The 16,824-nt window shown below is 38.0% G+C and overlaps 2 protein-coding genes across 4 annotated transcripts; one reads left to right on the plus strand and one right to left on the minus strand.

Moving 5' to 3' along the window:
- Positions 1 to 813: 813 nt before the first annotated feature.
- zdhhc23a (zinc finger DHHC-type palmitoyltransferase 23a) lies at positions 814 to 11,783 on the minus strand. 3 transcript variants are annotated; one of them, XM_058776263.1, is made up of 9 exons: positions 11,521 to 11,783; positions 9,908 to 10,259; positions 8,041 to 8,691; positions 6,543 to 6,710; positions 6,178 to 6,445; positions 3,951 to 4,068; positions 2,680 to 3,000; positions 1,464 to 1,552; positions 814 to 1,208 (listed from the first exon to the last, which is right to left on the minus strand). In XM_058776263.1, exons 2-9 carry the CDS (start codon positions 10,027 to 10,029, stop codon positions 1,056 to 1,058), a joined length of 1,890 nt encoding a protein of 629 aa, XP_058632246.1. In that variant the 5' UTR covers positions 10,030 to 10,259; positions 11,521 to 11,783; the 3' UTR covers positions 814 to 1,055. The 3 variants fall into 3 exon arrangements, with proteins under 3 accessions (XP_058632246.1, XP_058632247.1, XP_058632245.1); XM_058776264.1 differs by having other exon boundaries at positions 3,951 to 3,993; positions 11,183 to 11,783; XM_058776262.1 differs by having other exon boundaries at positions 11,183 to 11,783.
- A 3,524-nt stretch (positions 11,784 to 15,307) lies between these two features.
- On the plus strand, positions 15,308 to 16,426 carry LOC131540400 (uncharacterized). The gene is made up of 3 exons (XM_058775164.1): positions 15,308 to 15,393; positions 15,475 to 15,839; positions 15,921 to 16,426. Exons 1-3 carry the CDS (start codon positions 15,308 to 15,310, stop codon positions 16,424 to 16,426), a joined length of 957 nt encoding a protein of 318 aa, XP_058631147.1.
- Positions 16,427 to 16,824: the final 398 nt, after the last annotated feature.

A 16,824-nucleotide genomic window follows, 5' to 3' on the forward strand; every position in this document is an offset into this window, starting at 1 on the left:
TTTGCATCACATGTAATACAGTTTAATCTGTGGCTTTGTGCAAGAGCTCTTTATTTGTATGTTTGTATTGCTGAAGAGAAAGCAGTGAGATGTGACATGTTTATCTGTAGTAGGTGTTAATGACTATTGTGTGAATGTACTGTCATGAATAATTCAGTCAATCAGCAGTGATGTAATCAGAATCTGAGAGGAGTCAGAGCAATTGATCAAACAGAGAGGAAATCAGACTTCAAACAATGCAACAAAAAAAGAGACCATTCTGCTCCTCCTGCTGATGAGCTGTTTAATCTAGAAAGATCACTCAGAAGTCAGGAAGTGACTTTTCTTGTGGCTAACTGAATAACTGAAGAAACTGAATAAAAAGTCCACATGCAACTAGTTCCGTTTCAGTTCACAAAAGTTGAAACTTCTGCTAAGTTACTAATGGCATTGTTGTTAATAATACTTTTGGAAGCGGTATTTCACAAATATTATATGCAACGCAGCCAAGCGTAGAATCATTTAATCTTGTACACTGCCACCATCTGAATAACAAGGGTAATGCAAATTGGTAGGATGAATTAAGCTGATTTTTTGCACTTTTGACTTCTGCAATTTGCAGTGATCGTTCCATGAAACACTTCAGGCAAGAAAGGAAACTTTAATCATATCTGCAACTCAGCTAGAGTATAATGATGTTAACACCGATTTGATTTTGATCTAACTGAGGCCAGATCAATGACTAAAACAAAACTGCCAATAAACATCTTCTAATCATCCTAATCATATTTTTAAGTTACCTTGATGGAAAAAGAACAACATAAACAACAAAACAAAGAGACAACATGTTTACTGCCACAGACAAAAAAAAAAAGTTGTATATTACAAGATAAAAATGAATACAAAATAAGACTGAACTAAAGTCTATTTAAAAGCTAGGAAGAAAAGCTTATGAGTGCATATACAGTCCACGTGGGATTATTGTTCCAAATTGGACTGACTTCTTTTTTGTCATTAAAACAGTCAATTGTAAAAAATTATCCACAGTAATATCCATTATAGACATAGTGTGTAGGTTAATTAATATTCAGGTAATTGAAGTCTTCATTCTCCACCCCTTCTTCATTCTGTGAGCGTATGCGCTTGGGTCGCTTCTTATTTTTCAGCCGCACGGAGGGCTGACTGCCAGGAGGTCCTCCAGTATGCAACGCAGTGTTGCTTTTCCTCTTCTAGAAGAAGAGACATCGGTCAAATTAAACATATGGTGAAACATGACACCTGATGTTACTAAAACACATTTACAGAAGACATTCCAAAACTTTTTTAAGAAGTGTGTGGCACACACATTGGTCTTTATTCATTAAACACTAGCAGAATGAATTTCTTTGTAATCATTCACTAAACCACTCGGTCATATGTTGCTGCGTTGAAATCAGCAGATTCTGTTTTGTTCTTTAGAATGTGGATGAGTTTGGGATTATTACCTTACAGCAGACCACTCCAACGATGATTCCACATAATACTATTAAACCTATGCTGCAACCCACGGAGATTATCGTGATGGGCACATCACCTGTGAGAAGATTAACACAATGTTTCTTTTTTATTTTCTTTAAGATTCTCTGTTTCTTATTATTGCGAAAAATGCAGGTCTGTGCATAAACAAACATCACTACATTTATATTCAAATTATAGACGGTTTCAAAGGCAACAACATAAACAAACGTTACTGCGCATGCGTGCTTTTGTGGCCCTAACTTAACTTCCGGTAGACATTCAAATACAATCAGTAACAACCTCTAGAGTAGATTATGTTTTGATAACAAGCAAAATATGTTTGCTGCGTAAATCAGAAGGACTGAGATGCAGCGATAACTACTTGGACGGACTTATTAAAAATGCAAATTCATTCTCTGCCAGCAGGAGGCCCTTTAAAGCGGGAGAACTAGAGGTTTCCCCGGAAACGGCTGTTGGGCTGAGTTTACAAACTCTGCTTTATCAGGCATATAACATGCAAGATGAAATGAAAATGACATCGAACATTTTCTAAAGACAGTGTTCCTTCAGAAATACAGTGATATAAAAACACCCGCGCCTCGTTTTGATTTTTAAACGTGCGTTACGTGCTCATGTTTATTCAACAAAGCCTTTCGGAAAATCAGTCAGTTTTGATATCGTGGCGGGTCGCCACAAATAAATAAATGCATGTGAAACACATCCCACAGCACAACAACCTGAGCCCAACGTCATTACTCATCACTTTAACTTTAACTGTGTTTGTAGCCGGTGCCACTAACAAGACCGATAAACAAACACAGACCGGAAGTTAACTTCGGTCCAGGCGCGTGGGCCCGATGAAACCGTCTATACAGTTACAACCGAGTCAAAACAACCTATAAGTATGCAAAAAGAAATATTCAAACATATATTCACAGATCACACTCTGTTATCCTTTCTTTTTTGTATGGCAAGAAGAAGTTTGTCAAAACTTTAGGATGCATTTAACTTGTATGTTATGTGTATCGTGACCCTCATACTTGATACTTGATTCTGAATGTTAAATGACAGTCAGATATGGGTGAGACTAGGTAAATAGCCATAAAATGGTTATATTTCTATATAAATATAAAATATCTGCAATAACAACACAATGCTTGGTGTTATGTTGAGGAAGATGTCTTATAAAATAAATGTTCTCACCATTTTCTGTTGTTTTCTCTAGCTTATTTTGTCCTTGAAGACTCCCATTTGGGAAAGTGGTGAGTTTGTAACAGTAAGTCCCAAAGTCACTCTCTTGTAATTTATCCAGTATAATGCTGTGGTTAGATTTTACGGAAAGACGACCAGTATAGTTTTTGTCAACTATAGTAAGTCCATGGATGGGGCTGAACACAAAAACTTTCTGATTTGGACACTTTTTCCATACAGCTAGGGTTACTTTCATGTCTGCTGTAACCTTAAAGTTAAAAGACGCACTCCCACCCAACAGAGCTCTTATCACATCGTCATCTGTAAAGGCCCCTATGAAAAACAAACAGAGAAAGAAGTGCATATAAAGAACCATGTAATTGTCCAAAGTTTTTTTTTCAGTGTGATCAGTATATTAGTTTTTAATCAGTGAAGCTGTAAATGTAAATGTTCTTTATTTTTTAGCTGCTTTTGAATCTTTATTTTCTCTTCCTGTATCTAACTCAGTTTCCTTAAATCTTTTTTTTTTTTTTTAAATACACTACCATTTAAAAGTTTGGGGGCAGTAAGATTTTTCATTTATGAAATTAATTTGAGAAAACAATACTTTTATTCAGCAAGGATGCATTAAATTGATCAAAAGTGACAGTAGAGACTTCTCCTTGTTATGAAATATTTCATAAATGTTGTTTTGAACCTTCTATTAATCAAAGAATACTAAAAAAAATGCCTCATGCTTTCCACGAACATATTAAGTGGCACAATTGTTTTCACAATGAAAATTCAGCTTTGCCATTACACTCTTAAAAATAAAGATGCTTCACGATGCCATAGAAGAACCTTTTTTGTCTAAATGGTTCCATAAAGAACCTTTAACATGTGAAGAACCTTTCTGTTTCACAAAAGGTTCTTTGTGGTGAAAGAAGGTTCTTCGGATTATAAAAAGGTAAGAAAGAGATGGTTCTTTAAAGAACCTTTGACTAAATGGTTCTATGGCATCGCTGTGAAGAACCTTTTAAGCACCTTTATTTTTAAGAATGTAAAGGAATAAATTACTTTTAAAAAGAAAACAGTTAGGCAGTTATTTTATTACGACAACATAATTTATGATTAAAAAAGAATGCAACCTTGGTGAGCACGAGACTTCTTTCAAAATCCTCACAAAAAACGTATAGACCTCAACATTTTGAATGGTCCCAGCCTAAATATAAAAGAGTAAATCCTCTCTCTTTGTGTGTATGTTTGTGTGTGTGTGTGACAGTCACATGCTCTCTCACACATACCTGTTATAAGGGTTATAAAGAATATCAACAGATGGATCCAGTGCTGTTCAGGCAAAAGAAAAGAATTACTTTGTCCAATCCTCATGGTTGTGCTACACAGGACGTGTGATGCCGTCTGCTACAGTTCTAAGCAGAGACAGACAGTAACCACAAAGACAACACTGATGGCTCTATACCACGTAAGGTGGGGGCAGGGTCTCATAGTAAATCACATCTATAAAAAATATACTGTATATAAATGTACTTCATGAAAAGAATTATCACTTCTAAGGTCTGTATAGTAGAGCAGGTGTGACTGTACTTTCTATTCTAGATTGAAAACTATGTTGTTTTTAAAGTAGTCAGATTTGAAATCTTTGACACTCTTTGTACACTGCAATTTGCTTAAATAAAATTTTAAGCTGTACATTTCTTATATCAATCTTTTTGAATTAAAACTGTAATATTTTGGTGTCGCACTTTCACTTTATTTTGCATATTTGTAGGAGGAAGCATTTTTTTCTGTTTTGCTCTGAATCTACATTGTGGTTGCACAGAGGCAAGAGGGCCAGCATTGCTCTAAAAACACTTCCTGTCTTTTTCAGCTGCAAAGATAGCTAGGTCACTCACACGACCCTTCCACAGTAATCAACACAACTAATGACTCTTACTAAAGCGAGTGGCAGTCTGTTTATTGTGCATGACAGAATTAATTTAATTTATTTTGTAAATGTATTTTTACACATATGAAACGATGGATGCTCATTAATTCAAGATGACAATACATAACTGTAAAGTACACCTCAACATAGCTTAAAGGGGTCATGAACTGCCTTTGCTTTTTATTTTGTATTGTTCTCTGAGGTCCACTTATAATGTTATCAATATTTTTACATCAAAAAACTTAATAATGTAGAAGCAATAGGCTACCTTCTGTCTTGTTTTGACCCCCTCATCAGAACGCTCTGTTTGAATAGACCTAGCGGATTGTAAACGCCCACTGCTATGACTGGCTAACTATTGTATATGTTTGACAGTCTACGTCCTTCATAGATGGACGCTGCTATGATTTAAGTTAAAAACACATTAATACTCAGTAAATATCAAACAACCTGTAAAAACAGAAAAAGCAATAGTGACCACGTAATAAAAACAGTTACATTACTGTCGGATCCAATATAGTTGGCACAGCATGATCATTTAGTTTCAGTATCTGACAAACCTGCATCGAATTGTGCCTTGTTTGTAAAGAACTCCGCGGAAAAATGAAAACAAAGGAAAAGTGAACAAAGGACCAAGTTCTTACTGACGCAATCTGGAACTTCATTAAAATTAAAATTCATCAAATAAAGTTTATTGTTCGATTTCTGCGTAGACTTGCGTTTTCCTCTCTCATTAATTACAGTGAATCAGTGGGTGGGGCTAAACAGGCAGTGATGTAGAAGCAAGCGTTGATCTTCTTCTGTGGAGGCGATGTTTAGCCACACTATTATGTCATAAAATAGCACATTCCATAACCTGTCTTTTGACAGGTTGGCTTCAATATAAACTGTTTTTAGACTAAAGAGCAAGTTTTGAGTTCTGAAATGTACAAAATGTTGATATAAAGCACAGTGACTTTATATCAAAAGATCAGTTCATGACCCCTATAACACGCTGTTCAGTGAGCACTGAACACAGAAACCTGTAGTTACAGAAGTGTTCAAAATCATTTGTCCTGAGAGGGAGCACACTACAAAGGTAGTAGCATATTTTACAATTACAAGGATTATGAATTTGGTGTAAAATGTATTTTTTGGTTTATTAGCATTTCAGGGTGTCACATTTTTCTCCCGGTTCTATCATCAGATCAAATTTTCATAATATTTCTTATACTTGCCATTAACAACATACACACTTAATTGCTACCCAGATTACAAAATTTCCCACTAATGTCTGATCATTTAATGATCATGCTTCATTCATACAATTTGGTTATTTATGCAATAAAGTTGCAGTCTTTAAGAACAGAGTTTTTATTTCATGAAAACATTGCTGGAATAAAAATCTAAAAAAAATACCAAAAACTTAGGTATTTAATGTTTGTTCATCAGTTTAAATTGACTGCCTTAACAATACAACCAGTGCAAACAAGGTAAATGTGTCAACCAACTCTTTAAGCCTAACCAGACGCTTAGTTGTTTAACATATCACATGATTATAGTTTAAATACCGCCCAGGATCACATCTGTAGTCCCTTGACTCATACCATGTCTGTGAAGGTGAAAGGGGAACCGTTCTCATCCATGCTCATTGTGAGGAACTGAATCCAATTCTGGAGGAAGCCTCGTGAATAGACGCCAGTCTCCACAACCAGGCCACAGAAGCGCCGTCTGCCAGTTTTGTTGCGCAAAGCGATCTGAGCTTCGCGTTCTGTTACGTTGTAACTGACATTGATGATCTGAAGGATGAACAGGTGGAGCAGACCGCCTGTTATGATAACGCTGTACCACACACATGTAAAGCACAGCGCTGTGCTACACACAAAAACACACACAAATGCATTACATTAGGCTGAAAACACACTATTGTATGTGCATATTTTCCATCAAATAAGAGTAATGGATTATGTACCTGTATTGGTTATAGACTCCAGGGCAGTATAACATGGCTGTGAATAGATTCTGTCTTGGACATATACTCCGTAACACCAAACCGATCCCGTAGAACGATGTCAGCAGGAAGAGAAGGAGCATCAAAATGAACTGCCTGTGATTGGCTTGACCTACACAGCTGTTTATCCTGTCATGGAAAGTCACATACATACAAAGACACAAAAAGTAGGCAGCCATATAGACACACATACAAACATTCTCATTCAAAGAAAAGTTACGCTATCTTCTCTCCTTTCAGTGTGACTTTAATGAGAATTATGTGGCTCATGGCATGTTCGTATTTTTATTTGTGGCTGTGTGTGTGTGTGTGTTGAGGCAGCATGGAGACAGATTGGCCTGGTGAGAGCTCCCTTTACTGTGCTGAAAGCTGCGTTCCTGTGGCCTTTGCACATGTCTCACCAGCCTGCCTGCTCCAGTGACGTCTTTTGGGAATCAGCTTGAACATATGTGTGTGTCTGATGGGGTAGGGAATACATGCATACAAGTGTGAAAAGATCAGAAAAGGAATCAAATGATTGGCATAAGCACTACGTTAAACAATTCATTTTGTAATTGTTAAACTATTCCTGTAGTAGGGATTTGCATCTTATGAGGAAAAGCACAAATAATAACGCAAAACAGAAAATATATTCAGTTGACTGATTACCCAACAAGTATAAAGTGATGTTATTAATGAACATCTAAAATTACAATGCAATGGTAAGTCTGTGAAGCCGAGCTGACTCTCTCTCTCCTTTTATTGTTTATATATCAGATTTTATATAAATGTTCTAAAATAATTATTGAATAACTGAATATTGTATTTGTAAAATTCTATATTTGTAAAACATTAATTATAATAAAAAATAATAAAATATAAGAATAAACACTTTTATAAATTATACAGTGCATATTTGCTATGTGAGACTTATAAATGGATTAAAGTTACATCCTTAAAGGGAGTTATTATTTAGCATATACATATCCGCATTTACACTTCCATTTAAAAATTCGGGGTTGGTAAGATTTATTAAAAATAAATGATTACTTTCTTAATCACATGTGACAAGTAAGAACTTTTATAATATAATATTACTAAAATTTTCTATGTCTAATAAATGCTGTTCTTTTGAACTTTCAATTAATCAAGAAATGTAGTTCAATAAAAATATTAAAAATAATGAGACATTTTTCTTGAGCACCAAATCAGCATATTTAGAATGATTTCTGAAGGATCATGTGACACTGAAGACTGGAGGAATGATGCTGAAAATTCAGCTTTGCCAATCACAGGAATAAAATAAAATTTAAAATATATATATGTAAAGAAAACAGTTATATTAATTGTAATAATCTCTGATAGTTTTTACTGTATTTTTAAATAAATGCAGGCTTAAAAAAACAATGTTCAATTCACTTCACACTAGGATTAAAGTGCTCATACTCAATTTTTAAAGAAGAATGAATGAGACACCCACCAAACACAATGGTGGTCCATTCGAAGGACACAAGCTCCACAGATCCTGCAGTGCCCTGCCCTTGGTGGGCGCACCAATCGGCAAACAGGACATAACTTCTTCTTTCCTTCCTTTTCCCCATTTGACTGGCTGTTTCCATTGCAGGGGGTAGAGTCTCCAGGTATGTTTGTGCTCTGATTGGTTGTAGAGATACTGTTAATTCCCTGAGCTAATGATTGGGATTTGACAAGGCCTGGTCCTTGTTTGGTGCGCACAAGGGAGATAAGCGTCAACATCATGCCTGTCGTCGCAGTAACCAGCTGCAGATTACTGACGTCTCCTCTGGGAACGATCTCAGTAAGGAAAAGGTAGTACATGTAGGCAAGGGAGAAAAGTGCTAAGCTAAGGAAAAACAATGTGCGTCTTTTCCTTCTGTGAGTCACATAGTAATACCAAAGCACCAGTCCTGGCAGGGCAGTTAGAACTACAACTCCCAACACACAGTTCATTGCTGCCACTCGCAGCAGGCCAGGAATTAATACCATCGGAGGCAAGACAGATATTTCCAAACGAAGGGGTCCTATGGCACAAGATGGCAAACCCAAACGATCAGCCATACGAGAGATGAAATGAGAGAAGATGTCTGGCTTGTCTGGCTCTCCTCTAAGTAACCTAATGACAGAGGAAATACAGAATATTTCACTGAAAAGAGCTAAACAATTGTTGATGGATTCACCCCAAAAATAAAAGTTTGTCATCATTTACACACCTTTATGTTATCGCTGACTGCAAGTTGCAAATGATAAAAGTTGCATACTTTTAAAATCAGCACTTATAACCGACATAATACATATAAAAGAATATAGCTAACTGCAGACTGAATGTAATGTTTTTAGACACATATTTACACATTCATTTCAATTAAATGAAAATGTATTAATAGTTTAAATGTATATTAAATGCAGTTAGATAAACTATAGTGCTTTAACCCGGCTGAGTAGGACTTAAGTACATCTTTATATGTGACCCTGGACCACAAAACCAGTCATAAGTAGCACGGGTATATTTGTAGCAATAGCCAAAAATACATTGTATGGGTCAAAATTATAGATTTTTCTTTTATGCCAAAAATCATTAGGATATTAAGCAAAGAACATGTTCCATGAAGATATTTTGTCAATTTCCTATTGTAAATACATCAAAACTTAATTTTTGATTAGTAATATGCATTGCTAAAAACTTCATTTGGACAACTTTAAAGGAGATTTTCTGAATATTTAGATTTTTTTGCACCCTCAGATTCCAGATTTTCAAATAGTTGTATCTCGGCCAAATATTGTCCGATCCTAACAAATCATACATCAACGGAAAGCATACATTATTTACAAATCTCATTTTCAAAAAATTGACCCTTATGACTGGTTTTGTCGTCCTGGGTCACTGCTTAATGTACTAACCAATATTCATTTCCATTGAAACTTGTAACTTGTAACACACTTTTGTGCACTTCACAGAGTGACAAAGATTATTAAAACATGATTTTAATTTGACATTATTACAAAGTACACTTTTTAAAAAGGGCACTCTTATTAAGTACACTTAAGTGGCCATTTATTTAATTAAGATTATATTATATTTGCAAGCACAATTTTTTTAAACATACTTTTAGGATTAGAAGTATATTACAAGTGCACATTCATTGCCCCTGTCACAAGGGATTCCACAGATAAAAATAAAAGGAGATTGGACCAACATGAAGGTGAGTAAATAAATGCACAAAATTCATGCCTAGAATATTTTAGTAAACTACACTTTAAAAAGCTTATATGAACAAATGTAATGACAAACGTCCTCTGCATGCAATGATCCTAACTGATAGATCTCTGACCTTTCACAGGCATCATCAAGTTCTTCACAGTCACAGCAGCAGTACTCTCTTTGCTGGTCGATGTCTCCACAGCAGCACAGAGGGTCATCTGGTTCTGGGGGCTTAAAACGTTCTCGTTTCATCTCTTTATGTCAGAGACAACCTGCTTCCACTGTGAAATCAAGCTTTCTTTAGGAGTAGGTTAGATCACAGCTGAGTGGAAAGGGTTAATTCAACTTGGAAGAGGGCTGTTGGTAGTTTTAGCAGATAGTTGACAGAACAGATGACTGCAGATTTCTTGTTCAGCTTCTTTACTCATCATCTGCTGCTCTTTCCATCAGAAGCTTCATGTAAAAATCATGCGTTTCACTGTCTGGAAAAAAAGCATAAAATCGAAAATAATGATTTCCACCACCATACTCTTCTTATTGTACACATTTTTTTTTTTCCCCTGTTGATCTCAGTTGTTATCAGACAATTCACGATGAGCAATTCACAGACTTATGACATAGATTTATGAAATGTGAATAACTCATTTACCCCAGCCATCCCGGTTCTTTTGTGTAATTTTAGAGGACAGCAGATTCTCAGTTCTCTCTTAGATTTAACAATGAACTTCACCAGGTGGATTGATTCTGATTTATTTTACTTTTATTTTATTTTAAACGAATTTAGCAATTTTCTTTGAAATTAGAGAGTGTTTTGTTGTCGTCATCATCATGAACATAAATATATATATATATATATATATATATATATATATATACGAAAATAATATAAAAGAAATACAAAGAAGCTGAATAATTTTTATAGTCAACTTACACACTTGTGGCCTAAACACACTAACTAGGTTTAGGTCACAGACAAACACTGTCTAACACTTCACTGGCACAGGAGGATGCACAATAACATAAGTACTGGTCTATAAATAATCTACATGGAGTGAATCAAAGCAGAAAATATTAATATCTGAATCCGCTCTTTGTATCTTGAATTAAGGCCATCTCACGTCTCATGTGGATCCCGTAATTGGGCCATCAGAAAACTGTTCCCTGAGAGGCCATTCTCCATCACAGTTGTTGGATAGAGAAAATAATTGAGTGGCATGTGTCTGACATGTTCTAAATTACATTTGTTCCCTGGAGTAAACAAAAGGTTTGCCCTTGAGTGTGCTGTGATTTAAAATTAACCCTACACAGGATGATTATCATTTCTGAAGACCACTTAAAATATGTAGGCTATCAACAATCATTTTATTTAAAACTTTTTAAAATGATCTCAAGATTAATCCATTACCTATGGTTTAACAGCCTCAACACAGGTGGAAGTGCATCCCAGGAAGAGGCTACATTAATTTGTGGCAAGTCCTAATTAGTTCCTCATCTTCTGTGAAGCACTTTTAGAAGTTTGGCGAAAGAACAGGTCACTCCAGTTTTTTTATTAGCCTAAGGTGTCAAAATGCCATCCACAGAAATCCAGCTGAAGTTTTCCAGTTAATCCGTTTTTTGTCCCCTGTCAAATGAGTACTTCCCGTAAAAGAACGCAGATGGAAGTCCAGGCTCGTCTTCGTTTCATTTAAAAAGCAAAATATATATTTTTAAAAAGATACATCATTCGTTTGCTCCTTAAAATACCTCCAATAAACAGAAAGGCGCGTCCTTGTAGGGTTTATCGGGCTATGAGGTGCAGCCCGTGAAGCCTCTCAGGACTGTCCGGAAGGCAGTGATAGATAACTCTGAGCGCAAACGCTCCGCTCTCTCAAGCGTTCTGAGAGAGCAGGCGCGTCAGAGGATCTGTTTACAAGCGTTGTTACCGATTAGGGCTGGGTGGCGGCGATGAAAAAGGAAGCTGGCAGGTGTTACTGTGACAGCGACAACGTGAAACGTCGCGGAGAGGTGGCTGCGCGCATACCGTGCATAACCGCCGGGCCAGACACTGGGTCACAGTCGCCTTTTCACCTCAACTTTTAACCCTTCTATTGTGTTCCCGTCGATTTTAACCCGTTTTTGGTAATAAATACGCTGTAAATACTGTTTTGTTATTGTCAAGTATTGGGATATTGTATGTAAACAAACATAATGAAAGTTAATTTTAGTTTTATGACAATAATTATTTTTTTTAAAAAGTTTAACATCTGTGAGCTGCACGTCAAATTTGAACATGTCAAGACCTTTCACCTTTGCCCCTCCATTGTAGCCTTAAATACTTAGAATTTTATTGTTACTGTTATTTATATTCATTATTACATTTAGACCTATATTATTTATCACTTTATTTTAAGGTGTCCTTGTTACATGTTGCATGTAGGCTACTTACTATTATAATAACAATAAAGTATGCATAATTACATGCAAGTAACTCTAAACCAAACCCTAATCCAAAACCTAACCATATAGTAAGTATATGTAATTAATTAATATTACTCAGTACTTAGGCTACATGTATTATAGTTACATTGTAATAAGGATGCCTTAAAATAAAGGGTCACACTTTATATTAGGTGGCCTTAATTATTATGTACTACAAGGACATCAAAAAATAAGTACAATGTACTTATTGTGTTCATATTGTATTGCAAAACATTTCTGCTGCTATTGAGGTGGGATACGGGTAAGGTTAGGGACAGGTTAAGTGGTATGGGTAGGTTTAAGGGTGGGTTAAGGTGTAAGGGATGGGTCAACAGTGTAATTATAAATGTAATTACAGAAATTAATTACAGATGTAATTACATAAAGGTATTATTAACAATATAAGTACAATGTAAGAACATGTATGTACACAATAAGTGCATTGTATCAAATGATTAATTTAAATGTAAGTACATAGTAGTTAAGGCCACTTAATATAAAGTGGGACCAAATAAAATGTAACCGTAATCTCTTCTAAGGGAGTCTGTTCTGGGTTTATCGGGGAGAGACTGAAACTGTAAGAAGCATTGTCTCTGTATAGTTAAATACATTTGCTTTTTCAAATATAAAAATACTTCACACATTCTATATAATAGAGTACAGTGGGGATAAAGGCCCCTGGGATAAAAATCCTCTTGGATGTAATTTTCTCCTAACACAGACATGGTAACAAAACCACTGCAGCACTTATCCAAACATCTGCAGTGGCACAACAAATTTTAATAAATATATTATGATTTATGATTATGATATCATTTAGTCAGGTAGTATTGTGTTTCATTATAGTTTCAGATTATTAGGGCTCAAATCGCAACAAAATATAAGTTTTTTTTTTTTTTTACATAAACCAAGGAATATGAATGGGCATGACATCTCTGCTACTAACTTTCTAGAAACATCGGCATTTCATTTGAGCTTTTCTCAAGCAGAATCACGAATGCCCGTAGACCAGGTGTGCTACTGCTCATCCAGCACGATTCTTGCAAGTCAGCCATTAAAAGTTTCCTTCCGGTGGTCAGCAGATGCTACATGATGGGAGAGCCAGTGGTCCCTCGTGGAGTTTATATGGTGGCAGAGAGCGGACCTCCTGCAGTCCCCAATCCCATCCAAAAACAAAATACTAGGTTACTGCCAAGTCTTGACTGATGCTGTATACATGTCATCGGATCACTTACGGTGCTCATAACTCCCTCCACCCCAAATTTGGTTGTGTGTGTACTCAGCAGTTGACGCATTGATCTTTAGCAGCCATATTTGGAGGTCAGGGTCAAACTATGGTCACAGCAGAGATGATATGTGACCTCCTCACGATAGTTTGGACAGACGTGATTCCGTTTGATGTGACCACACCCTCTGAGATCAGGTTTCTTGTAGGTGCTGACCTGACCCAACAGGGGGACACAATGTTCCCTCATAAAACCAGTGCAGGTTCTTGCTACTGCAAAGCACACTAGGCACCTGTCAAAAGCAAATGACACTGGGACTACAGTTTCACGAACACAGAAATGGATTAAATATTCACTTAATAAAAACATTCTCAAGCGCAAGCCCTGGCTTTATATGAACTTGCTTTTACAAAAAAGGCTGTATGTGCAAGACATTTTTTTTTCTAAATAAAATGCATGTCTACTTTCAGTTCATTTAATGGTATAAACACCAGTCATGATTAGCAACACACGAAGCGGCATTCTCAAGTGCAAGAGGCTTCAACAGCCGCAGTTTGCTGATAATCAGTCTATAAAATGCAACAGGTGTTCCTCTGCTATGACCTCATCGTTTGAGGCAAAACAAAGTAAACAGATTACACAAGCAAAATATGAAGAATTTATCCCTTCTAACTGGTCTTTATAATCTGCTGATTTGGCTCCATTTCCCCAGTTGGTATGCAGGACCTCAGGTGTGCTTTTGTGTGTGCTTGTGAGTATTTCATCTGAGAATACAATTAATCACAGACCTTGTTTGGTTATACAATGAAATAATAAGAAAAAAAGGCAAGCACACACATACACTGTGTGGCTCTCAACCTTTTTGACTCGAAGGCCCCCCATGCACTATTCAACAAAATATTGTTTCACAGAGGAGGGAAAATAATGAAAATGTAAATGATGACAGAATGTTCATTTTTGGCTGAACTATCCCTTTAAAGACAGCCATAATCAACTTAACAAAACATTAGTGTGTAAAAATATCTTGCAGCACACTGGCTCTGGAGTCTTATCTAGGCTCTGTCGTGATAGTGCAGCTCTTACTGTAATATCTTACAGTAATGCAGTTGGTATTGAGTTTCTCTGTGGTGAAGACTAAAAGTGAACCGGAATTAACTGGAGGAGTGTGTTAAAAGCCTGCATATGATTAGCGCTCACACACACTCATATACGGCAGCCGACCTTTAGGCTTAATGCACTTGGTCTAATGCAGTCTGTCTGTCTAATGCATCTATGGATGTAGCCTGTTGTCTTTCTCTGTCTGACGGAGATGACATTATGATCCGGAAACTCAGTTTATCCATAAGCGTTATGCATTTTATGTCTGATAGAGCAAGGAAGAAAGACAAATTGCGTGTGCCTATTTTTGCAGAGACTGCTGTATTTGCTCTACGCACACTCTGTAATAAAATCATGAGCAAGCTGGACAGTTTGAAAGAGGCGCAGACAAACAGAAAGAGCAGGGCGTGACATGGGACCCTTTGTAATTGTCACATGTTGACCTAGTTTCCTTAGTTCCCCTGATTAGTTACTTAGCTCACCTGTTTCTGTTTCCCCTTGATTACTTTTAGTATTCAAAGCCTGTGTTCTGCCCTGGTTCTTGGTCTGCTATTATTTGATCTACGTGTTTGCTACCCCTCGCTCTTGGATTCTTGTTTGGATTCTTATTAAAAGACTCTGTTTTTGTTTATTCTCCCTCATCGTGTGCTTTATTAGCTAACACCGTAACAGAATAGCAGACCAAAAAGTGAGTTATTTTTAATCAGCGTTTTTCTTTCTGTTTATTTTTTTTACGTCCTCTCCCGGGAATGGATCTGCTCGCCGTCCAACTCCTGTGCCTGGAGCAGATGGACCGTTTGCTGGAGGACCATACAAGGGACTTTCTAGATCTGGCGTGCCTTACCCACTTCCCCGACCGCTCACTATGCGTCTTCTACATCTCTGAATCTCCTGCGTCTCCGCTGGTTCCATCCAGCCCTGAATCTCCTGCGTCTCCGCTGTCTCCGTCCAGCTCATGTCCTCCTGTGTTCCTTCCCAGCCTCCCTCTCCCGCCTCCTCTCAAACCAGCTAATTACTCGCCTCCATCTCCGCTGATGCCTGTCAGTCCCTCGGCTCACCCTCAGTCAGTGCCTGCCATGTGCTCTGTTCCTCCGCCTCGGAACTTCCAGTCTCCAGCTCCGCCCAGACATGCGGATCCCCTGTCTCCACTTCCAGCCTCCAAGCCTTGGACTACACTTCGGTCCTCCGACCCATCGGCTCCACCTCGGCTCCTAGCTCCCTCGTCTCCACCATGGCCCGTCATCCCACTGGCTCCACCGGGCTCCCTCCAGCTCCGCCTTGGTCAGTCGTTGATCATCCGCCACCTCGGGGACTCCACTCCTCTGGCTTTGCCTCGTCACTCCATCCCTCCGGCTCTGTCAGGCTCCTCCTTTCCTCCAGCTCTACCTTCATCCTCAGTCGCACCGGCTCCACCGCGATCTTCCGGATCCCTGCCTCCACCTCAGTCGCTTGAGCCTTCAGCTCTGCCTTGGCCCTGCGGATCCTCAGTTTCGCTCCGGCTCTCCATCTGCTCAGTTCCACCTGGGTCTCCATCTCCAGCAGCTCAGTCTCCATCAGTCAGTCCCCTGGTGTCATCGGTCCCTGCTCCACCATGGCTCATCCCGCCATCAACTCCACCGTGGGCCACCATCCTGGCTGGTCTCTGGATTGCCACCTGGCTCCTCCTGCTCCGGGCTCCTCCCTGGCTCCTTCCTCCATCTACTTCACCCTGGCCCTATGAACTGTGCCCCTTTCCCATTGCCTGCCCTTCACGTCCCTGCTCCACGCCCACCTCCAAAACCCCCACCCTCCCTCCTCTGTTGGACTGCTTTTGTCGTCGTGGGGACGCGCCATTCCGGGAGGGGGCGATATGTCACATGTTGACCTAGTTTCCTTAGTTCCCCTGATTAGTTAATTAGCTCACCTGTTTCTGTTTCCTCTTGATTACTTTTAGTATTTAAAGCCTGTGTTCTCCCCTGGTTCTTGGTCTGCTATTATTTGATCTACGTGTTTGCTACCCCTCGCTCCTGGATTATCTCTGTTTCTTGTTTGGATTCTTATTAAAAGACTGTTTTTGTTTATTCTCCCTCGTCGTGTGCTTTATTAGCTAACACCGTAACAGTAATGATAAACTGTAAAACAAATGTCTTTTTAATTATATCCTGCACATTAAAATAGCATGAGCCATATGCATGTAAATTCATAATGGCCTTCCTAAAAGGATTTTTGAAAGACATGAATTTGCAAACAGCCAGACAGCATTTCAACAAACTCAATAAACATACCT

Source organism: Onychostoma macrolepis, chromosome 05 (genome assembly GCF_012432095.1).
Source record: "Onychostoma macrolepis isolate SWU-2019 chromosome 05, ASM1243209v1, whole genome shotgun sequence".
Lineage (NCBI taxonomy): Eukaryota > Metazoa > Chordata > Actinopteri > Cypriniformes > Cyprinidae > Onychostoma > Onychostoma macrolepis.